The sequence below is a fragment of the Pinus tabuliformis genome, chromosome 4_2, assembly GCF_031772625.1.
Source record: "Pinus tabuliformis cultivar Carrire ecotype Pingquan chromosome 4_2, CPIR1, whole genome shotgun sequence".
In the NCBI taxonomy this organism is placed as follows: domain Eukaryota; kingdom Viridiplantae; phylum Streptophyta; class Pinopsida; order Pinales; family Pinaceae; genus Pinus; species Pinus tabuliformis.
Window position 1 is genome coordinate 65,362,860 of NC_142304.1, and position 24,762 is coordinate 65,387,621.

The 24,762-nt window shown below is 38.0% G+C and overlaps 1 protein-coding gene across 6 annotated transcripts in view; it reads right to left on the bottom strand.

Annotated features, from left to right (window-relative positions):
- The window catches only part of LOC149168262 (vacuolar cation/proton exchanger 3-like), a 373,424-nt gene that overhangs the window by 337,109 nt on the left and 11,553 nt on the right, over positions 1-24,762 (bottom strand). For all 6 annotated transcript variants that reach the window (XR_016259740.1, XM_089428183.1, XM_089428181.1 and 3 more), the window contains exons 2-5: positions 3,554-3,659; positions 2,957-3,220; positions 2,610-2,677; positions 2,473-2,501 (exon numbers count right to left, since the gene is read on the bottom strand). Coding sequence is in view for 5 of the 6 variants with exons in the window: in XM_089428183.1 (XP_089284309.1) it covers positions 2,473-2,501; positions 2,610-2,677; positions 2,957-3,220; positions 3,554-3,634 (442 nt within the window). In the remaining variant the exon portion in view is untranslated. The remainder of the gene's footprint in view (positions 1-2,472; positions 2,502-2,609; positions 2,678-2,956; positions 3,221-3,553; positions 3,660-24,762) is intronic.

Here is a 24,762-nt window from a genome sequence, read left to right on the forward strand (position 1 = left end):
ACAGATGTCCGAAGTCATCCTATAACTTATTAATATTGATAACTATATAAATTATAACATATTAAAATGATAATACAAATATTCTATACAAAATTTAAATTTATAATATTGTAAGATTATATATAATAATTAAACTTTAAAATTTTATATTTTAAAGTTAAGTATATATATATATATATATATATATATATATATTATACGAACTTATAATTTAAAATTAAGTTCTATATTTGTATTATAATTTATATATTGCAATATAAATACTAAATAGAAATACTAAAATTTATATATATTTATAAAACTAAATATATTAATTTATTGTGTCATATATTTAAAATGTATATTAAATATCACATAAGGTAAATATTTAAAATTTTGTATTTTTACAAATTAACAAAAAAAAAAAAAATTGGCTAATGTTTATCTTTTTCAAAAGTAAGGAAACATATTAATGGCTCAAGATCGAGAGGAAAACATATTAATGGCTCAAGATCGAGAGGGAAACATATTAATGGCTCAAGACCCAGAGGATATTTCTGGAAACAGAAATCGAGGGTTCAATGGTTAAAATAAGGAGAAAAGAATACAAGGTTTTTTCACAAATCTACCATGGATCATAGGTCGCATAACAGGATTTAAAAAATCAAAGATACTCAAGGAAAACAATTCACTACACATCAAGAAATAGAAACTATTTTGTTTCAGCATTTCCAAGGCATAGCCAAGGAGCCTCTCATAGACAGATCTCAATTCATGGCTCAAGATCGAGAGGAAAACATATTAATGGCTCAAGATCGAGAGGGAAACATATTAATGGCTCAAGACCCAGAGGCATCTTGCAAGGGTGGAAGTCACCCCTATTACATACCACATAAAAGTTATTTTTAGATGGCCAATTTTGTCTACACATAATGATGTAGCTGCATGTTGAGGTTAACCATGAATATTGTAGCCTTTACCCTACTATGGAAAATTTATATACTATACCTGTCGTTTCCCTGCCATATCCAGATCCCGGCTTTTAAAAAATTTAACGGATCCATATCCAGATCCTGGTAACTTAGGTCATATGATTGAAATCATAATGGCATTACTCACCTAGGGCTTGAAATTCTAACAATATGCAGGCTGTAATTTGGTCACACACATTTTAAGAAATTCAAACAGTCCATCACAACTCCGCCTAATAATAAAAAAGACAAATATGTGTACAAGTTTAATTTAAGAGCCCTTGCGGCATCTCTTCTATTGTTTATCACTTCAGAGCGCATTATGGGCAGTTAATTATTATATGGAAGCTTATGCAAGTAGGGACCAAACATAAAGTCCTTTAGAATTCCATTTCTATTCTCTATCTCTAAGTTCCCTTTATATTCTCTAATAACAATGAAGTATAGTATGAACACAAGTTGAGGAACCATATTAGGGAGGTTAAGTTGGAGATTGACTTCTAACTAGGACAGATATTATTAGAAAGTTAGAAACACAAAAATATTTGGATTTAAATGACTTCATTAAGATGGAAGATCCTAAATCTGCAAGATCGCACAAACATCTATGCATTGAACAAGGAGACGATAAGTACAGGACATGAATCATTAATGGCATTGTGACAAAAATTTGTAGTGTATGCATTCATGGTCAATATTTTAAGACACTCATCAAGATAACTATGACCATTGGAAAGTTGGGCAATGCTTACAAGGACGTTCACATAGTGGTGAAATTAACAGAGAAACTTAAAAGAGAGAGAAACAACTAATGGATAGAATAGGATGAGCTTGAAGGCAATTGATCATAATCTAAGAGCAAAGGATGTGATCCAAAAATTTTGTCATTCTTGTGGAAGGATTCCTAATCCTGGCAATGTCACCCCCCTTGGAATGCACAATCATTGTCAGCAATGTTACAGCAAATCAACTCCAACGAACTGAAGGTCAAGAAAAGTCTATTGACACTAACATTGACATGGTCTCTGCAAATATTACTTTCCCCCATGCTCAGTCTTTGTTAAAGTTATCTTTTGCAATATTTATCAATAAGTTGTTTTATACAATCAAGTAAAAAGGGACTTTTTACTTCACAATAGTGAGGCCAACTAAAGTAATAATTTTATGCATGTGCATGCATACACACATAAGACATGTGAACTCCATTTTGGTGGAACAATGACAAGCTTGAAGCCACAAAAACATGGCTGTGAATTTAAAGGAGAGATAAAAATATGAAACCATCTTTGACAGTGTGGTTACGTAACTTTGTTTGGCTATTGTATAAAGCTTCTTTCTTTGTTTGCCTTCTATATTTTTGATATTTCACTAACGTGATTTTCAGTTTTCTTTGAAAAAATGCATGTCAACAAAAATTGTCAAGAATGGGATAGGGAAGAAAGCACTTCTACAAATGTTCTTGGTACAACTTGCACAATACAGTGAGCAATACACTAAGTGCTAATCTAGAAATGAGTTTCACCTGTGGGACCAGTGAAAAATGCTAGCTGCCTGCACAACAAAACCAGAGGCAAGTGTATCAACTAATGCCATCATAACCCTCAACAACATTAAGGAATATGATACCAATTCCAAAGGATATCCATCAGTATCTCTTACTCTGTTACAAAACCTAGTCGCTCAGCCAAAGGTGCTATGCCCAACAAGCTGAAAAAGAAAATCCATCCCTGAAATACATAAAATCTTCATATTAGTGTCTAGACATAGAGCTAAAAACAACTCAACTATGATTAAATTTTACATGTGTTCTACTATATTTACTCAAAATTAGGAGGAATAGCTCCTCCTAATAAGAACAACCAAAAATTCATCCATCTCGCAAAGCAACTGGCTAAAAGCATCCTCTTAAAACACAATATGCAAACCAAAAGCCAAGGTGATTTTTCTTAAACCAAATTTATTTAAACAAAAAAAAAATCAGCAAACTAACATTAGTTCTCACTTACATGTTCTCCCTTCGAAAAATGAGCTAAAATCACTGCAGCAGGACCAAAAGGAAGCAACAGATTTATTTTGTTTTGCATTGTGACAATGCGAATGCTTCCAAATATTCGATTTTTCACTCTTTTCAATGTCCACATGTGCAAGACATCCACCAATGGTCCATTCATTGTAGACTTGAATTCATGGTCCTTTCTATCGGCATCTGAAGGGATTATAAGGATCTGATCCTCATCTTCATTGTCTCTGTCATAATCTGACAATCCCAACTATAGAGTGCCCACCGAAAACTCATGTGAGAAAATAAAAACAAAACAAAGTTGACCACCAAGCAGAGAAGTGCTCCATGAAAATAATTTTCTTAACTAGACCAGTCATTATAAATTCCATAATAGTTTCTTTTTAGTCTGTCAAGATTCGAGAAGACAAAGTATGGATGTTGTTCAAGCATTGTTAACAAAAACCGATATCAGTTAATTTTTCAAGACATGCCTCGCAAAGTTGAGAAAACGATGAAATAATAGAAATTTAAAACTTTAATAGTTACTACAGCAGAACACAAATACTTCACATCTTCCTCAACAGGAAATCAAAGAACTTACTTCTATCTGAGTCTGGCCAACATTTCTCTGAGTTCTTGAACCAGCAATATCATCCATTTTTAAAGAAACTGTAGCATGCATCCCATTCCAAATATGTCTACAATCACTGCCAAAACCCATGGTATTAGTTAACCATTGACTAAATAAAGCGAAGAACATGTAAATAAATATGCAGTTTACAGTCAATTGGGTTAATCTTGGGTGGTTGGGAGGAATGATCGCTATCCTCCCTGCACAGGTTCAATTCCTGCATGTGACACGTGGAGCTTGTTGCAATTTGGTAGCTCAGAAGGTATTTCTGAGTGAAAAAACCCTGAGGGTTTTGCGGTTTTGAGTTTGGGGTTTTTGACCTGTTGTCACTCAAAATGTATAAGCAATGCAACAACGACTCAGGTCGAGGGTTGTCACCTAATCCCCAACCTCTTCGTTTACGCTGTTTCCCAACAGCAAACTATTGGGGGGTAGACCCTATGGAAATGGAATGAAAAATGACAAGTTGGGAACCAACTAGTCTGGGAGACACAGTTGAGTGGCCAAGTACTTGTTTAGATTTAGCAAGATATTAAGGATTCGATTAAATAATTGAAACCAATGCCTTATGGAGTCAACACTCTTGCTTTACAAATTTAAGACCAAGTACTGGATGGACAATTGTTGCTTTGATGACTAACTATCCTATATGCAATGCAATTCCTAGGACTTATGTGAGATGCAGGAATCTTGGTTGATTTTACTTAAATGCCTAGTCTAAGTATGTCATTTGATCTTTGTCTGTACTGAACCTAAACTTTATAGCAAATGGCAAAGAGATGTCAAGGTGAAGCACACAAGGGTGTGATTAACGATCCTTCTCCTTGAAATCTAACATACCCAGTGCCTCTGGAGCTGCAGAAACTGTGGCTCTGACGACTGCAAAGTCACCATTTTAAATACTAAAAAGAGTAGACTTCTCAAGAGAAGATGTAGAGGTGTTCCTATCTCTTTATCAACCAAGCTTATGCTTGGAAGTAAATTTTAATATGCACGACTATGTTAGGATGCAATGCAAGGAGGAACTTAGAGAATGATTAGTGCAACGAGACTTTTAAAGCCTTGAAGTACTTAGATTATGATTTAATATGAGTTACATCGCTAAGTACTTAAATAAAGATTCAATAGACAATTTCAATCACAAAGATAAATGTCAATCCCGGAAAGTGCCAACAAAGTAAAATAGAAGACTGAAATGCACAATTTACCACAAATCCACAATAGAGCACTTGTTCAATCTCAATGTAAAATGCCAAGGACAATTGCTTGAAATTCCAAAATAATTTATCTAAGAGATGCCCAATATGCAATTAGATCTCAAACCAATCAGTCATTTTCAGATTATTCAATGTTATGTAATTTCAATGATACTCAATTTACTGAGAATTGGATCTAAAGACAATTGTTTTCCACAATTCAATGAGACAAGAAAACTTTTGAGCAAATTAAAACATCAAATGCTTGTTGTCCTTTGTAGACAGTCCTAGGCTAAGGGACTGTGCCAAAGCATTTAAAATAAGGTTTTTTTATTTTGAGTGGATAACCAATGCTTTAAACTTTTAAACAAATACAAATCCTAAATATTTCTAAGAAAACAGAAGGGCTAATTCTTCATTCTTAACAGAGTTAAGCTTTAAAAATGATATGGATGTTGGAAGTACTGAAGGGGGGTGAATCAATATTTCTTTTCAATTGTTATTTTTACCAAGTTGAGATCACTTATAATTAGAACACAAAATGAACAATGATAGAATAATAATTTTATTAATCAATGACGAGAACTTGAATCCTCTTTACAATGAATCAAGTACAATAATAATTAGGGCTCCAACCCTAAATGAAGACATCAATTTTCAATCCACCATGCTCCAACCTGTACTTTGCCAATCACCGACTTGGACTTCACAAGGCTGCAACCTCTAGGGCTCCAACCCTATCTCTGGGACAAGCTCCAGTCTGATCTTCTTGAGGATTCCTATCCTCTAGGGCTCCAACCCAATGCTTCAATTCATCAAGATAAGTTTAATGATTCTTCACAGCTCCCAATATCTTTTGCAACGAGCCCTGACAATATCTTCACCTGCAGCATTGCCCTCAAACGACCTCCAAGGCACTTAGCTCATCAATGAGAACTTTGTCTTCTCAAGTGTCACCACAACTCTTCATGGTACCCAAACAAAGATCTCCAAGGTCACCTCATGTCTGCTCAAGGAATGCTTCTAAATGTCTTTAATAATGCTTCAACAATGCTCCAAAAATGCCTTCAATAGTTCTTCCAAAACACCCTTCAATAGTGCTTCAAGTTGCTTCCAAGATTTACTCCAATAAGACTGTCTCCAATAGTTCTCCAGGTGGAGACAAGGATGCCTGCTCTATATTAGCTCAACAAGCAGGATTAGATCAAAGTTCTGGTCAAGAAGATCTACTTCAAAACATTTATGCACAAGGGTCAACAACTACTCCAAAGTCTGCATAAGTCTGCTCTAAAACAATGCTCAGTAATGCTTCAAAGAACTATATACAAAACTCTGTTTGTAGCTTCCAGAAGGTCCTCTAAACAAGTCTGATCTTTAAGAGTGATAAGGTCTGCTTCTGAGTTTGCACTTTTATACTCCACACGTCCAACGGTCTGTCATAGGTCTGAGGCTTCTCTATTCTAATAAGTCGAGGTTTGTCCTTGAGTCAACTAAAGTTTGCTTTTGTGGTGGATCAAAAACTTTACTCCTGCAATGATCCGAAGTCTGTTCCAATAAGGCCAAGTTCTTAATCCTTCAAAGGCTGAGGTTTTTCCGTGAGAAGGAGGTTGAAGATCTGTTCAACAAAGAGGTGAAAGTCTGCTTTTAATGTTATGACATCTGATCCAAAAGGGCCACAAATACCACAATAATATATACTCCAAAGTGTCACGTAAAACTACAGGAATATATGCTCCAGAGTGCCACGAAGAATTACAAGAATATATGTTCCAGAGTGCCACGAAAAACCACAGGTCCAAACCTTTCACTAGGCTAGAACCTGAGTCTCCACGGTAAGCTGTCCAAACAAAATCCGTGATACTATCTTCTACAACGCAAGTCCGAGATATGTATGTGTGTAATCCTTACGTAGGTGACTTGTCCGAGCTATAGGGATGAGCCAACAAAAATTAACCCAACCAATAAATTTTTGTCCTCTCGGCCTCCTTAGTTCACGAGATGTGAACTCTTCTTACTGTTTTGTGTTCCTGTGATTGTCTTCACCGAATTGGATGATCAAAAACGTGGTGCACAACCTTGCATATTTACTCTTTTTTCATGATTCGAATGACCATGTCTATGGGAGAGCCGACTAAGTGTTTTTTTGAAGCCGACCAGCTCAGCGTTATAATAAATTCCTCGGCATTATACTTGAGTTCGTGTATGCAACGTTGAATATGTTACAAAGTCTACACCAGTATGTAATGCATCCAACATTCAACGTTTGTATGACACCCATCCTTCCAAAGTCAAATATTTAATAAGCTTTGATGTTTATAAGGTTTATTGCATGTCGTGGTGGAGCATTATAGAAGTTTCATAAATGTATAAAATTATTATTAAGGAATGGTCCAAAGTTAAAATGCTTTGAGGTACCCTTTTTAATAATATATTTTTATGAATGGATTTTTAGAGTTTTAGGATGTTATACTATAATGGTAGGTTTATTATGTTAGGGCATTAATACTTAGGGTTTCTACGATAAGGTCTAGGTTTCTAGGATTTATGTTCATAGACTTAGGATATGTTATTTGGCATGCTTCAACATTGCTAGACATATATTTAGGGCATCATTAAGAACAAGCATTCCTAGGGTTAGGGTTTTAATAGAACTAGGGTTTCATGCTAGGGTTTGTTAGCCAACATTTTATTCATGCAACAACTAGGGTGTCATCTAGAGCTAGGGTTTAGGGTTTCATCATGTTGACATTGGAAATATAGGGTTTTCACTTAGGGTTAGAATTTCACACCTTAGGGTTTTGCACTGAGGTTAAGGTTATTCATGTATCACAACAATATTTGCCATCTCCAACAATGCCATATTGACACCAATGACAACATTGACCAACAATGGAAAGCAGAATTTAAGAAGATATATAATTCCTTAAATATTCAGACTGAACATCTAATTTCTTATATATAGCAGATGCATATAGAAGTTTTCTATAGCCAAACAGTACATGTGCAAGAGATGACAAAAGGCAACAATTTAAAAATTTAGAGGAATTAACTAAGACAGACAGTTTCAGTTAATTAATCTCTTTAAATAATGATAACTTTGCAGGAGCTTTCAGAGAGATTGACATTCAATCTATTCTTACCCAGACTTCTATGTTACCTTGAACATGTGCATAGAAAATAAAAATGAATACATAATTGAATAACCAGAAGAACTCACAAAGATACACAAGTTGCTCATAATGAATCCAGAATCCTTCTATTAACTTCAAAAATAGCTTAGAAAGTTACAAGCATGTCCATTGGTTCATCACAAGGGTTCAACCCTTTCTTCTTTGAATTACAAAATATTTATAGAGTTTGACTTCAAACATATCTAAATTGGAACCAAATTTATTACAAAATATAATATCATCAAAAATAGTTGGGATATTACAAAAATAGAATTGAAAAATAGTAGATCTAAACTGATTTGAACACTCTGCACAGATTTCGAGGGTTGTTGTTGATGATTGTAGCTAGAAATTTGCTTTTCTGTTCACTGCCCCTGTTAATTTGTTGTATGCTTCTGAAATTTTGTTGTCTGCTCCTGAAATTTAGCATTTTGTTCCTAAAATTTAGCATTATGTTCCTATTTGATGAGCTCACATAGTTTATCCCATCTCTTTTCATCAGGGATAGAAAACTTTAACAATTTACTGTATGACTCATCAACTTCAGTATATTTTTCAAAAGTGGGTCTAGTTAAAAATAGATACTTAATTTTATGTGGAATTAACAAATCATAACTTAAACCTTCAAAGAAGGCTTTGTCAGTAATAATTCCTCTTATTTTGGCAAATTTGGTCTTGTCCACTACTATCTCATGTAATCTGTGTCGATAATCTTCAAGTGGAATCAATTTGCCACCTATATCCTACAAACCTGGAAGTCCTTTCCTCTGATTTTGGCAAATTTGGTCTTGTCCATTGCTATCTCATGTAACTTGTGTTGATAATCTTCAAGTGGAATCAATTTGCCACCTCTATCCTGCAAACCTAGAAGTCCTTTCTAATGTAAAGCATTGAATTTCATATGAAATTTCTTGATCTGAACCTCCAAATTTTGGCACTTGTTCTCAAGTTGTAGCATCAAATTCCTCTTAGTCAAAACTTTGCTCACCTCCAAGACAGCTTCAATTCTATCTTCAATGTTGAATTCTTCAAGCTCATTTTTTTCCTTGGAGTTTAGGACTTTGATTATCCTTGTGGCATCTCTTGGTTTATGGTCCAGGTCTTCTTTTATTTCTACTACTGTTGCTTTTGACCTCTGCAATAAATCTTCCTGCTCAAAAAAAATTCAAATGAAGGCCATAACTCAATCATTGATGCATTAATGTCAATCCAAATTTATTTATTTTCGCCTGAGCAATAGTTTGTAATTAAAGATTCATTTTCATAAACTTCTAATTGCTGAGTTAATTTATAATTCTTTTGAATCTCAGCCAAATATGCATTATCAGACTTAAATCTTTTGTTCTTGAATCTTTTGGAGCTGCATTTTGAGTTTTTCAATTTCTTGATCCTTCAAAGATAAGTCTCCCATGGCCTTTGACAGTTGTTCTGTTGAATCAGTAGATTGTGTCTCTACTGTGATTGTTGTTAGAGATGTCCCTGTTGCTAAAGTACTTGTTGTAGAAGTTGTAGCTATAGGAATGGCAGCTGAAATACTGAGTTGTTGCTCTTTTTCTTTCAAAAGTGTTTCCATGTCAGCTTCCATCTTTGAATTTGAAGATTTTGTTCAACTATCAACTTGAACATATTTTCTTTTTCCTTTTCAAGTTGACCAACTTCCTTAGCTTGTGGATGTTCAATAGTAGGAAGTTTAAGTTGCTTCCTCAATGCTTGAATGCCAACATTCTTATTCTTTATCATCTCTTCTGCACCTTTGATATCACTAGGATCATATCTTAGTTTGATCACCAAATCTTCAAAAGCTTTGATTCTGGTATCTTTAACCAAAAAGATGACATTCTCTCCATCCTCAATTGTGTGTAAATATTGTTAAAGGAAGCTTGCAGTTTAGAGGTTGCCATAGTTGAACTTGTCAATGTAGAATATATCATTTCACCAGCCTGCTTATGAAGGTCAATTTGATCAATTGCATGAATTTGCTTGGTGTCAAAAGCAAAAATGGATGTTTTATAATCTTCTGCACTTTTAGGGACTGGAACTTTAGGTTCCAAGAAAGCTAATTGAAATTGTCCCTTTTCAGTATCAAGTGCAGACAAAAGTCTATGTTGTGTAGTGGAAGACTGCTTCCAAAATTCTAAATAGGTAGTGGCCTTTAATGTTCCATTCTTCCTTTTAATTTCTTTGTACCTAGCAAACATATTTTGTTGCGTTGTATATTGAGAAACAGAAGACACGGGGAGAATCTGTAATTTATTCAAATTGAGGAAAAGAAATGATAGGAATTCCTGACAGCACCACTATGGCCTACTCTTGTGAACTCTTTCCTTTCGTGGATTCTTCACGAGTGTTTGTCTTCTTTCTCCTTTTGAAAACTGTGAAACTTGTATCTTGAGCTTTTGAGTCTGTAGGAGACAGACTTTCTCTTGATCTTTTGGTTTCTTTTCTTGAGGAACTGGACTCTGTGAGGATGTTTGACTAACAATTTGTTCCTCGGCTTCCTGTAATGTATTTTCTTGCTATTCTTCTTGATTTGCATATTGTTCTGTCTCTGGTCTGGCTCTATGTACATAAGGTGTTGATTCCAAGGGATCATAGGACCAAGTAAAACTGTTAATTTTAGGTATGTTCTATGCTTAGAGCAATTTACTTCAATTTTTCATATTAGCTCAATATCAATTCCAAATTAGCAATCACATCAGCATGATAGTAAAGTGTAGATAGAACATAAACATAAACATCAGAAGACAAGCCAAGACAAGAGGACACAAGATGCGGCACCAGCCAGGGACAAACCCCAATGTGGGGAACCCTTGATCAATTCTTCTTATATTCTTCAATAGTTCAGCAAAGAGAGAGAGATAGTACAAATACATTTGAAGTCAATACTTGACTTGCCAAAATAGAAGATCAGACATCAGAGATCTTCACCATGAAGATGACACAATGCAGCAGATGATAGGCCTAGAACAGCTCAACCAATTACTCAACATACTGAAGCTTTCCTTCCATAAGACTCTCCTTCTTTGCTACTTCACTGATCATATCAAGGTTGCCCATCTAGAAACTTGTGTATGTTGAAAGGACTAAAGCATATCTTGGTGACCCTGATCTCTGGTTAGGGCACAAGATTTGAGAGCTACTGCACCCTAAACATATTTCACAATCCACCTATTTACTACGAATAGCCTTCACACCTAAGTTGCACGAAACAGGGAAACAGGTACGAGTTTCCGAAACGGGCACGGGTACAAAACATGACCCCCCAAATTTTGGAAATGGGGAAACGCAATATATATATATATATTAGGACATTTAATAATATGTGCAATCATAAAGCATTTATGATACATTCTAATTTATTACATTATGATTAAATTGTCAATTGTCAATGCATAAACTATAAGTCTCTAAATTTACATCACATTTACTCATGAATGATCACATAATGAAAATAGCAATACCCAAAATCAGCCACAAGAAATTTCTAATTTCTTGTCTCGTACTTGAATGGGAGTCTCGTCTTACATAGTCGAACGACCTTAGTGCTCTTGATTAAATACAAGTTCCATACCCTAGTACCCTACATACTCTTGATTGTTGGGAATCTCCCCTGCATAGGGGGCTTGGTTTTGTTGATTAAATACAAGTTCCATACCCTAGTACATGACAAAATCCAATGGAAACATAGCAATCCCCCAAATCCTGAAATCCTGAAAAACAGATAACTCTGTTGGATTTTGAGTGAGATCTAAAATTCTACTTTCTCCATATGAAATCCAATGAGGGCGAAACCACTCTCAAACACCCTGAGTCATTTCATGGTAATGTTAAAAATTTAAGTAAAAGTGACATTCTCCTTTATTTTTCATTTTCATCCTTTTACTTTAAGAATTTAACATTACCATGAACTGCATATCAACACTAGGGCCATAGGCTTGAACATTAGGTTGCCCCACTCAAAAAAATCCTCTTTTTTATAACTTGAGAGGCATCTAGAAGCATCCAGAAGATATTTTAGTTGCCCAATAAAAAATTAGAAGCGAAAAAATTTTAAAAAATACAAGAAAAAGTCAAGTTAGAAGAGGAAACTCCGTCGTATGGCCTGGAAACTCGTTTCCGACCGTACTGGCCACATTTCCTCCTCGAGAAATGGGCCAGTACAGCCAGAAACGAGTTTTCAGGCCTTAAGGTACGAGTTTCCTCATTTCCGTTTCGCTTCCAACCGGAAACAGACCCTTCTCCAACACTTCCTGCAACTTAGCTTCACACTGATCTCCAATGATACACTGCCTTATAGGGTCTGAATGCAACACTTAAAGAGGCCTCCAACTGTTGGCTATGGCCTGCGGCCTAGCCTAGAAGTTGACCGTAACCTTGTCCCTTAACACAGTGACCCAATCAGCCTTTAAACAGCATTAATGTCACAGAGATTTCCACGCTGCTAGACGTTGATATATGGATCCTTTTAATGTTGTGTATAGGGCTCTTTAGGGCTTCCTGTGCAACGTATTAAAGTTCCTTAGACAGCTGATGAATCATACATCAAACTGCGGCTAGATTCACAGCGTAATACGTCTCCCTTTTTGCCTGCAGCCAGATCTCCTCACTACTGTTAGGGCTTCATGACTTTCCGCTAGACAGTGTATAGAAACCTTCTTTTGTTGCTGCCTAAACTCCTCTCAATACAGTGGCTAGGGTCTTCATTATAACAGTGGATTAGGGCTTCCTCATTACAGCGTATAGGGCTTATGTTCCACTATTGATCAACCCTCCTTTTGCTGTGGATAAGGCTTCTTCATAACTTCGGATTAGGGCATCACTAAACTGCAAATTAGAGTTCCCTTTTAGGTTGCGGATTTATTCCTCTTTTGACTGCGGCCACACCTCTTCCTTGACTACTGCTAGGGCTCTCCTCAATTGCAGCTAAGTCTCCTCTTTTACCTGCGGCTAGGGCTTTCTTCATGACTGCGTCTATGCCTTCTTGGTGACTGATTAGGGCATCACTTGACCCTCCTTTCTCTGCGGCTAGATGACTCCCTTCTTGACTGTAATTTAGGGCAGCGTATAAGACTAGGGCACTCCCTCTAAGACTCCTCCTTTAGGACTGCGTCTAGATCTCATTAGGGCAGCGTATAGGTCTCTCCATGGCTGAAGCTTGATCTTCATTAGGGCAGCGTAGAGGTCCCTTCCATGGCTGCGGCTAGGGCACTCCCTCTAGATCTCTCTTTCACCAAAACCCAAACAAATGAAGAGAGAGATCACAAGAGGTGTGTGTACAAAATGACTTGAGATCCTCTTCTATTTATAGTGCAACGTTGAGATAAGTTGGGGTTAATTTGGTTGTTGGACGACCTTGACGAATTGTCACATAACACAAATAAATTCATATCTCCATGAATACATGTCAGAATCAGACGATTTTTAGATCAATCCTACACCTCTCGACGAGAGGAATCCAAGAAAAATATCAGCTGCCATAAATAAGATGACCCACATGGAGTTTTCCCTAGTTTCCAATTTTAACAAAAACTCAATTTGAATTTCATCTGCTTTAATAAATTATCTGCCTCCCTTGTCGCTGCTCTGATATTGACAATGAAGGGCCAATCAATGCCTTCAACTTGAATTGTGCTTTTTGCTTCCTGGATACAAAATGCAAATTGTCCATATTCATCATTTGCCTTATATATTCTAACACAAAGATCCTTATTGGCACAAGCACTAGCAACCTGTAGGGAGGGAGTTCACATCCATTATAATTCTAGTAGAGGTACCAGTCTCCAACTTTGGCTTGTTCAGTAAGGCGCAAAATCCTTCTAATTTCAGGTGAAATCCTTGGTATTACATCGTTGCCGAGAAGACATAAGGACATATGCAAAAATTGGTTTACAAAATCACTGTAGGAATACACTTCCTTGTTCTTCCTTCCAAGGAAGTCCAGTGAATGACTGATTGAGGTTTTCCTTATGCATCTAACTTCTGCAATGGGAACTTGAACCTTTCTGCTTGATGGAATAAAAGTAAATAAACAAGAGTTGATTGATGTTTAAATGCACCTTCAGTAGAAAACTTTAAAAACTGATCATGAACAGTGTTTGACAAAAACAGACTGTAGTTGAAAATCAATGAAGATTTATTACCCACAGAGAACACTAATAAAAATCCCAATATTACTTCATCGGCCCACTGATCGGTAGGGTAACCTAACAGACAAGCGACCATGGATATAACCTGCCTTGACATTTCTAGGAAAATTGAAGTGGAATAGGGCAGATTAGTTCTAGGTAACTCGGAATTTTCAAGTAGGAATGACTCAAAGATATGGGCTCGTTGAGGAAATGTGAGTTTTTGATAGATTTCCATGAGGGAATCAGTAGAAAAGGGGTGCAGAGGAGCTTGGAGATTGATTTGGAGTGCTTGGCATATGGATTCAGGTGTAATGGAAAATAAAACTTCATTGTTTTGGGCAATTACAACCCTCTGACTGGGAAGATACCTGAGATGGCACCAGGTGACAAATTATGGGAAGGTATGAGTTTGGGGAAAGACAAATTGGGGCAAGAAAGACTCCCAAATACTCAATTCATCACTAACATCTAGGAATTTCTGGTTTGCCCAGTTGTGGAGTTCATAAAGATCGAACTCGCACTGGGTTTCTGAGATTTTGTATTGCTTATTGACCAGAGGGAGCTCGTCTAGGTTAATAACAGAGGGCAATGTAGGGCTTTCCACGACTAATTTCGATTTTCCTTTGTGAGAAGACATCTTGAACAGGAAATTACCAAGTAGAGTGTCGAATTATCAAGCCAATGGCGATCACTAGCATATGGACGATGGTTGCGCGATTGTGGAATTCAAAACTGCATCTGCACTACTGAAAGAAGAAATGGCAAAAGAAGAGGATGCAAGTAATGCATGGTTTCTAAAAGAGGGGATTCTAATGAAATAACATATATCCATTTTTGGGCACATGTAATTAATAAACTAGATGTTGGGGGGAAGAATCAATTGTCTAACGGTTATTAGTTGTTTAGCAGGAGCAATCAATTATGTAACGGTTGGTTATTTGGTAGGAGTGAATGGGAGAGGGACAAGTGGCAAAGTGTGAAAGGGCGTAGGAGCAGAGCGGGAAGGAGAAAGTGGTTTTCGGAGGGGGGGTGGGTGGTTTGTGGTTTAGGAGAGGGGGGTCTCAAACTCAACATGAGGATGCCACATATGAGCAGGCAGTTTCGGGGAATCAACTTTTCGGACCCCCCCCCCTTTGTTAACCTTCGAAAGTGCAGGGGGGTCATGAACTCATCCTCCACTGTTGATCTAGGTGGGATGATCCCATTCATTGGTTTTTAATTGCTCTTTATCGCTAGGCGACACAATGTCAAATCATATTTATTTACAATAAAATAACCCTTCAAAACATAAAAGATTAAAATAATAACTATGTAAAATAAAATAATCCTTCGGAAAATTATACAAAGGATTAAAATAATAATAAAACAAAATAGTGCGCCATTTCGACTTGCTCGCAAACTTTGGGATTTATTCATTTATTCTATTTTTTCATATTTTTTTTATATCCCTTTTTTATTATTTTCTTTTGATATTTTTTTATTTATTTCTTTTTCTCATTTCCTTCGTTTCTTTCTTTCTCTTTTTTTAATTTTTATTCTCTTTTCTATTTTTTTATTTTTCTTTTTTCAACATAAAGGAAAAAGTAAAAAACTAGGGTAAAAATAAGTTATGACAATGCCAACAATTCTTTAGATCTATTTGCTTGGCCAAATATGTGAAATAAGTGTTCTTTAGGCAGTGAGCTTAAGTGAGCACAGATTCAGATCATATAACTTAGAGAAAGACAAGAAACATTAGACTTCTCAAATACCAATGCCAACAATTATTCTGATGATGCAAGCAGTTCACCAATGAGCAAAAACTTACTTGAAATTTTAGAGATTATGTTCAGGACAGTAGTAAATTCTCTTATGACAGCAGTGAAGTATTTAATGTCGAATCAGCGTCTAGTATCTCAAACAGTTCTGAATTTACTATTTTCTCGAATATATTCAAAATAAAAGTGCAAACCAGTGTTATGATTAGACTTTAGGAAATGTGTGAAAGTCACTGAAAATTGTATATATTTATGCTAATTCACACCTATGCAATTTATGTGACTTGCCTTGTCAATGTGTTTTTTTAATGTCAATTGTTTGAAGTTAATATCTTGATTAATTCAACAGTGAAGGAATAAGAGTTTAGAAGCGAAACCTGAGGCCCTAGGCCTTGAAGTCACTTGTCCAAATTCTTCCAATGATGAAACACAGATCTTTGTCCACACTTCACTTTGAATTTCAAAGATGTATCAACTCAGAAAATGACTCTTCTCCACAGTGATGAAACCAAACTCCAAAGAACCTACACAGTGAAAAGATGAGGCCAAAATAGGCCTATAGTAAGGTTAAATGGGCAAATCTAGGGGCTGGAAGCAAATGAGGGCACAGAGATAAGGGCGCAGGGCTAAGGGAAGGCTGCTACAAGCAGTGTTGAGGGTTGCGTTAGGGTCTTAAAGACTGCCACAGGCAGTAAAAAAGGAAGGCAATGGTAGCCGCAAGGTGGGAGGAAAGGAGGGTTTGGAGAGGCTGCCGTGAGGAGGGAGGTAGGGTTGAGTGAAGGAAGAAGCAACGTGAGGGTGGACAGGGTTAGGAGAGGGTTGTGGGGGACGAGAGAGCAGGGTTGCAGTGAGCCTTAGGCAGAGGCAAGGAAATGCAGCAGGGCTATGGAGGGATGGCCGTAAGGGAGAAGCGAGTTGTGGAGGAGGGAGATGAGAAGGAGGGGAGCTGCAACAGGGGTTAGGATATGAGTCGTAGGTCGAAAGGAGGAGGGAGAGGGTTTGGCGGTAGGGAAATAGGCTTAGGAGGCAGGCTGGAAGGAGCAGTGACAGGGCTACCGTGAGGAGTGAGGAGAAAAGAGCTGCGAAAAGAGGAAAGGGCAGTGATTGGCCTTAAAGGGCTTAGAAATATGCCCAAATCTCACGAAAATTCGCTATCAAACCCCAGATCTTCTTTCTTGGCTAGTGCCTCACTTAATTTTTTTGTATCTTTCATATACTGAGTTTCATTGATAGATCTAGCTAGGAAGAGCTTGATTCTACAGACCTGGGAGTGGAGTCTGACTCATACTCCTCAGATCTAATAGATTTGTATTTTATTTGTATAGATCTAAGTCTTTGTAAAATAATTTTTAATTTCTAACATCTGGGTTTTGGGTTTTAATTTTATTTTTGTGTAAATTGGGTCTTGGGTATTTCATTTTTTTACTTATGCAGGTGTAGATCTGAAATTATTCAAGGAGATTATTGGAATTTGAGACAGATATAGGCCCTGGAGGGCAACATATAGTCTGAAATATTTGTTTGCAGGGTCAATAATTTGAGATTATTCAGTAAAGGAAGAATATTTGGTGTTTGACAATGAATTTTCATGAGATTTGGGCATATTTCTAAGCCCTTTAAGGCCAAACGCTACCCTTTCCTCTTTTCGCAACGCTTTTCTCCTCACTCCTCATGGCAGCCCTGTCGTTGCTCCTTCCAGCCTACCTCCTAAGCCTGTTTCCCTAACGCTAAACCCTCTCCCTCCTCCTTTCAACCTGCGGTTCACATCCTAACCCACTGTCGCAGCCCCCTCCTTCTCATCTCCCTCCTCCACAACTCCCTTACGACCCTCTCTCCATAACCCTGTCGCATTTCCTTGCCTCTGCCTAAGGCTCACCGCAACCTTGCTCTCTCCTCCCCCGCAGCCCTTTCTTGACCTTATCCACCCTCACGCTGCTTCTTCCTTCACTCAGCCTTGCCTCCCTCCTCACGGCAGCCTCTCCAAACCCTCCTTTCCTCCCACCTTGCAGCGACCGTTGCCTTCCTTCTTTACTTCATGTGGAAGTCTTTAAGACCCTAACGCTTGACCCAAAGGAGTGGGCTTGGAACCCAAGGATATTCCAATTTTACATTAAAGGTTGTGTTGGAGGTCACTTGAAGGGCAAAAGGCTTCCTAAGATACGTAAGGTCAAGCATAAATAAGAGACAATGAGAACTCATAAGGACAAGAAGGAGAAGCAATTTTCTTCTTGTGAGGAGGTTAAAAGGACTTCAGCCTAGGCAACAAGCAAGGAAAGGAACCTTTTCTGTATTAAAGGCCAAGTAGGACTGGAGGGTTGGCTTAAGAGTTGAAGGCAAGGTCAAAGGTTCTTGGAGAACGACCAAAAGGGTTGTTTGGAGAGCCAAGAGTAGGTTGCAACAAGGATGAGGTCGTAGGCCGAATTAGTCCAGCCACAGAGCAGTCCAAGAGAAGGCTGAAGTGGAGCAGAAGAGGCAAAGGCTTGGTTAGACCTGGTCGAGGTCTGAACTGAGGGCTGTAGAGCAAGATGCAACCAAGAAATAGGGCCACAAGTCAAAGGAATCTGCAAGGATAAAGGACTGAGCCCTAGCAGAGGGTTGGCCAGCTGGTTGAAGGGCAGCCGCAACCTAGTTAGGCTGACCGCACAGCTGGTGAGAGTTGCCCATGCCCTAGAATTGTTACAACAGAGAAAGAAGGGTAGGTTGAGGCCTACAGCAGCAAAGTAAGGAGGGCAGAAGGACTCATTAGTAAGCCGCAGGCCTAAAGCAGACCAGCCTAACTGAGGAAGACCGGTCGGTTTGAAAAGGGGTTGAACAACAAGGGTTGTGACCTAAGGGAGTAGGTCGAGGTGATCTACAGCTGGCTAAAGTGGACAGTAAGGCTACAGCAAGCTGGTAGTAAGGCTTAACGGCTACTGAAGAAGAAAAAGGCTAACAGCAAGGGTATTATGGTGGCTGCAAGGGACAGTAGCAACTAAAGGAGCATTGTGGGCTATAAGACCATGCCCAAGTAAGTGAATTAGTTTGTTGATTAACCTATTTTGCTACAGCAATAGTATTTGAAGTGTTGTAGGTGTTGGTTGTTAGCAGATGACAGCCTAAGGGACTTGAGTCTTGGCCTCAACCCTAGGAGTATTGTTAAAGGATCAACTTGATATTGGCATTGTACAGGGATTGTAAAGGGCCACTATCCCTGGCACAGGAACCCTAAGTTTTCTTATTGAATGACTAACAAGAAGTTTTGAGCCATAAATTTTGTGTATTGTACATTGATCTAATTGTTGTTATACTTCCACTGTGCAAATTGTTTGAAGTTAGGCACTTGTTTATGTTTCCTAAATAAGGCATAGACCAGATCTAGGGTGTGTGGATTTCAAACAAAGCTCATATCGAGTATATTATTGTAACGTCTTTGAGCCTAGTTGTTGAATGGCCTAGAGCCTAAGTTGCACGAAACTGGGAAGCGAGGAAGAATTTCCAAAACAAACATAGGAAACACAACCCCCCCAAATTTTGGAAATGGGGAAATGCGAGATATATGTGTATGTGTGTGTTTGTTAGGACATTTAAGAAATGTTATGTGCAATCATAAATCATACATGATACATTATTACGTTAGATTGTCCAATGTCAGTACATAAAGTATAGGTCTATAAATTATACATGATGATGAAACATACTAACATTACATTTACTCATGAATGATCACATAATGGAAGTAGTAATATCCAAAAACAACCTTGATAAACGAGGCTAATACATATATATCCAAAATCAGCCTTTTATATTTGAGGCTGCAAGTACAATGCTACATCAACAAGTATCAAAATGTGGACAATGAACATACATAGAAATAAAACATGAGCTTAATCTAGTAAACAATAAAGACAAATAGTCTTCATCCTCAAAATCATAATCCTCGTCAAAAATAGAAGAAGCAGCATGCCTAATAGTGGATGGTGGAGCGGAAGAATATGATGGGCCAATTCCATTTCTAGGTTCCCAATCCTCAATATCCAGGGCAGCGAGAGAGAGCTCCAAATTTGAATCCACATCCCATTCTTTAGAAGGACCACTGCTATATTATGGACCCCTATGAGATGCAAGGCAAAGGTTGGAGTGCACATAAACAAGATCCTCTAACTTTTGTGAACCCAACCTGTTGCACTTCACAAAATGAATAAAACCATAGGTGCTCCAATTCCTTTATGTCGATGAAGAGTTTTCCACTTGTGAAAGAATATGAATGGGGTGGTTTTGCAAATGTACACCATTTGCTCCATGACAAATTCACCACCTAACTGGAATCATGGTGCTTCTCTCCAAAGCTTGTATATCTGAATAATCATCTAATCCTGCAGCAAAATTGGCAAAGTCTTCCTTCACCTCTATTACACATCAATTTGTCACCATTAGGCAAATGACAACAAATTTGGATCTCTCACTATACGATGAAGTGTTGCAAGTAGTCCCATATAATGTTGGAAGTAAAACAATCCCAAAGACAAGAATCTTGGGTTACATTGCTAAAAAAACCTATTTGGAAGCAGTGTCGCACTTTTTCTAGCAACTATTTGCACAACCGCAATTACAGTCATTGTACTCTCCGTAATTTGTCGCTTTTTCTCCATTAAAAGTGCGAAAACCTCTTAATGTAGGTAAAAATAAACAAGCAATTTCTAGAAGCCTTATTGGGAGAATATTTCCAAACCAAAAGGCCTCGAGCCCCTACCTAATTCGACCTCATCCCTTTGTTTATGGATCAACTTCCTCCCTTTGTGGAACCCTAATCCCTCTCTTTATGCATCTGATCCTTAGGAAGAGGATCTCAAACGTCCTCCTCTTGGCCTATAAATTCAGCACAAACCAGAGAGGAAGGGGTTGACTTTTGATGTAAACTTATGTTGTCAATTTGAGGCTGGAAGCTTGTCACTAAAGGGAGGATTGGAGACTATTGGAAGGAGGTTTGCAACATCAAGGCTAGGTTGTACCTTTTCATTCAATTATAATACAAAAGAGTGTTTCTTTCTCACTATATCGTCCATTGGATCTGATGCATTGCTTGTTTACTTTCATTCTCCATTGGTAATGATATCAGGTGCTAGTCTCCTTGATCACTAGTACAAGTTTTATTGAATCATTTTTATATCATATGCCTTTGATCCTTTGTTTGTTATTGTGTTTGCAGGTTTGAATTTTGAGCATTGGAAACTTGCATCAAACTAGATAATATAAGTATCCTCCCAAAGAGTTTACGGGCATCATACCAAATATGTCGGAGTGGATCAATTGCAATATATTTGTGGTCTTGCTATTACTTGAGAGGAATGGTCCCCTTGTAAGTTTTCCTTTGGCACATCTCGGACATACACCTTCATGCTCTACTTTGAACTCGGGTATACCTGTCACCATCTGTCTCACATCGGGTAGGGCCTTATAATGAAGATGGGCAAACCTCTGGTGCCATAGTTCAGATTGTAGAGATGTGTCGCAAGACATGGCTCGCAATGGACTTCCTCCAACTTGATACAAAGTGTCAACCCTGAACCCCAAGAGTAAAAGCTTCTTTAAAATTTATTTTCCAAACACGTACCTTTCCATCGATGAATACCACCTTGAATCCTTTGTCCTCCATGGTTGAAATGGACACTGGGTTCTTCTTGAGATCAAGTACATATAGTACTTCTTGCAAATGAATAGTATTACCTTGATTCAATTGAAAGGTAACATTCCCTACTCCCTTCACGGGATAGGTGGCATCGTCTCCAAGGATGATCTCTAAGTTTGTATCCTTTTCTATCACATTAGAGAGGGCTTCCTTGTATCCGATTAAGTGCCTTGAGGCACCACTATCAATCAACCAATTTCCCAAAGTGTCCAGAGGAGAGGCAGTGGAGAGGGGCGATATAAGATAGTACTCTTTTTGCTTATTGTTAACAACATCTGATTCTTCATACCTGGAGTTCCTTGATTTCTTGGAGCGTCGACCATTTCCTTGATGTCCTGCATTCCTTTTTCCTTTGCCATTGGACCTACCATTCCTTTGATCGTTGTTGCTGAAGTTGCCCCTGGAATGATTGTAATCATCATCATGCGATGTGTCCCTTCTATTTGGACACTCCCTTGCATAGTGGCCAAACTTATTGCAAACAAAGCACATGCCCTTCCTTCCTCCCTTAGATCCAGGCTTTCCATGGAAATGACCTTTAGACCCTGCATTATTTCGCCTTTTGGCATGAGCAGAGAATGCAGTGGGGTTGCTTCTATTAGAAGGCATTTCTTGCTCCACCATTCTTGTCTCTTCTTGAATGCATCTCGACATCAATTCTTCAAACCCTGGAATTTGATCATTGTTGAGGACGGTGGTTCTAAATACATACCACTCAAGTGGGAGTCCTCCAAGGGTGGTGAGAGTAAGTTCCCTGTCAGGAATGACTTCTCCAGTCGAGAGTAGATCACTCTTGATCTCAGTAATCCTTAAGAAATAGGATTGAATATCCTCGTCCTTGCCCTTCTTAATATCCTTCAACTTATTCTTGAGAAATAGAATTTGATTAGCATTACTAACCTTGAACATGCCAACCACCCTGTCGTAGATCTCCTTGGAGGTCTTCAATTCGGAGTTGTAGGCCACCAGATGCTTGTCAATGGAATCCCTAATAATCTTCTTTGCTTTGACTTCACTATTGTACTTGGTCTTCGCAGCAGTCGGTGCATTGGAAGGAGGTTCAGGGATTTTAACCTGCACATAGTCCATCACTTCTTTTTCTTCCAAGGTCAAATCAAGAGACATCTTCCATCCATGATAGTCAGATTTATCATGGAGCTCGTCTTCAGCCGAGAAGTAGGATGGGGAACCCATTAAACCTTTTGTCCTTGTCCAACTGTCTTTGGTGATTGCTCTTTCACTCTTGCTTGGGCTTTGTCTTCACCTCAACTCTGATACCATGTTAATTTTGGTCAACAATGGTATGTTCTATGCTTTAGAGCAATTTTACTTCAATTTCTTAATTAGCCCAATATCAATATCCAGTTTAGCAATCACATCAACATGATAGTAAAATGTAGATAGAACATAAACATAAACAATAGAAGACAAGCCAAGACAAGAGGACACAAGATGTGGCACCAGCCAAGGACAAACCCCAATGTGGGGAAACCCTTGATTAATTCTTCTTATAGTCTTCAATAGTTCAGCAGAGAGAGATAGTGCAATTTACAAATCTAATAATTTATGACAGCAGCAAAAGAGCCCTAACTAGAAAAGTCAACGTTGCTCAATAGGGCAGATTTGACCCTCAACTAATTGGTTAACTTCAGTCAACTTCGGCCTCCAAATAGCAAGATGAATCAGCCCTCAAAATAGCACAAAAATAGCCCAATCAAAATCTGGTCAAACAGCCCACTGGCAGTCAGCCCTAGTTGCAGTCAACATTGTTCAAAGTCAACGTTTAGCCTCGATTTTTGTGCCCAAAAATGTGGCATGCCCAAACAGAGATAGCCCTCACAAAAACGCAGTCAAAGGAGGTCAATGGATGCTACTCAACGCTTGGTCAAACTATCCAGAAATTCAATCTCCTGACATTTCGGCCTCCTCAAATTTCGGACGTGTGGAGAGAGAGAGGCCCAGAAATCCGTACCCAATCAATGGAGAGAGAGAGAGAGAGAGAGAAAAGTGTGAAGATGAGTATGTCCAAATGAGGCTAAGTCACCTTCTATTTATATGCAAGGTTGAGGATGAATAGACGTGACTGTTGGGCTTCTGAGCATACATAAGTTTGTTGGCCGACCTAGACAATTTGACCATAATCAAAATAAATTCATAAATTCATTTGTACATGTCAAAAGTGGATGATCTTTAGATCAATCCTACACCTCTCGAAGAGAGGAATCCAAGAAAAATATCAGCTGTCCTAAATAAGATGACCCATGTGGAGTTTGGCCCTAGTTGCCAATTTTAACACAAATGCTACTCAGGGTCCCTTACTGGGAAAATGGCCCTCTAAGGAGCTTACATATACAACAACAAACGTGGATTTGATACAACTAATCAAGCCCTGGATCTGTCCTTCGATCTGTCCTAGTTGATCTGGATCTCCCCTGCTGCTCCTTGCACCTTCCTTAGACCCAACACACTTGAATGGAAGTCCTTCTCCACCCAACCATTGAGATCTCACTCTTATCATGTCTTGTGCTCAAGATGTCTTCTGTGTCTTCTCCCTTAGCCTAGCCTTTCTTATTTAAGCTTGAATTATGACTGAATCCAAAACCCTAATCTCCAAAGTGATTCACAGTTAAGATTAGATCTCCCTCACTTGAAATCAACAGTTGAGATTCATCTAATTCACTAAAGTAAGAACCTTTACATTTCATTAGATTAACTCACATTTGTCTTATAAAGGAAATTACCTTAATCACTTTAGTAATTGTTAAGGTTAAGAGTGTATTAAGCGACTTTTGCATGCCTAGACATTTAGGCCTATGCAAAAGTACCTACCCAAGCTACAAACATCAACAATCACGTTTCTATTCCCCACGCTTAAATTTACCTTTTGTGTTAAAAGTACTTGAGAGTGCAATCCATTATTGATGTGCATTAGGTATTTGTCCATTATCATGCATAAACACAGGTATGTAGATATGCCTATATTGTGTGCTGCACTAACATTTTTCATAATAACCTCATTGAAAATTAATTAGTAGAGTCACCGTGAAATCAACACAATAGTGTGCAACAAAAGCTCAACAGCCAGCTCAGTTATATAAATGGGTTTTCGCAAACAGAATGGAAGTCGCCATGATGAAGAATAGGCCGGTTATTGATAGAGAAGGATTTTGCTAAAGACTTTAAATTTTCCTTTTGCTCTGAGTCTTCTGAACAAACTTGTGGTGTCTTGTCACCTCAAGAATAACACTAAAGTTTGAAAGCTG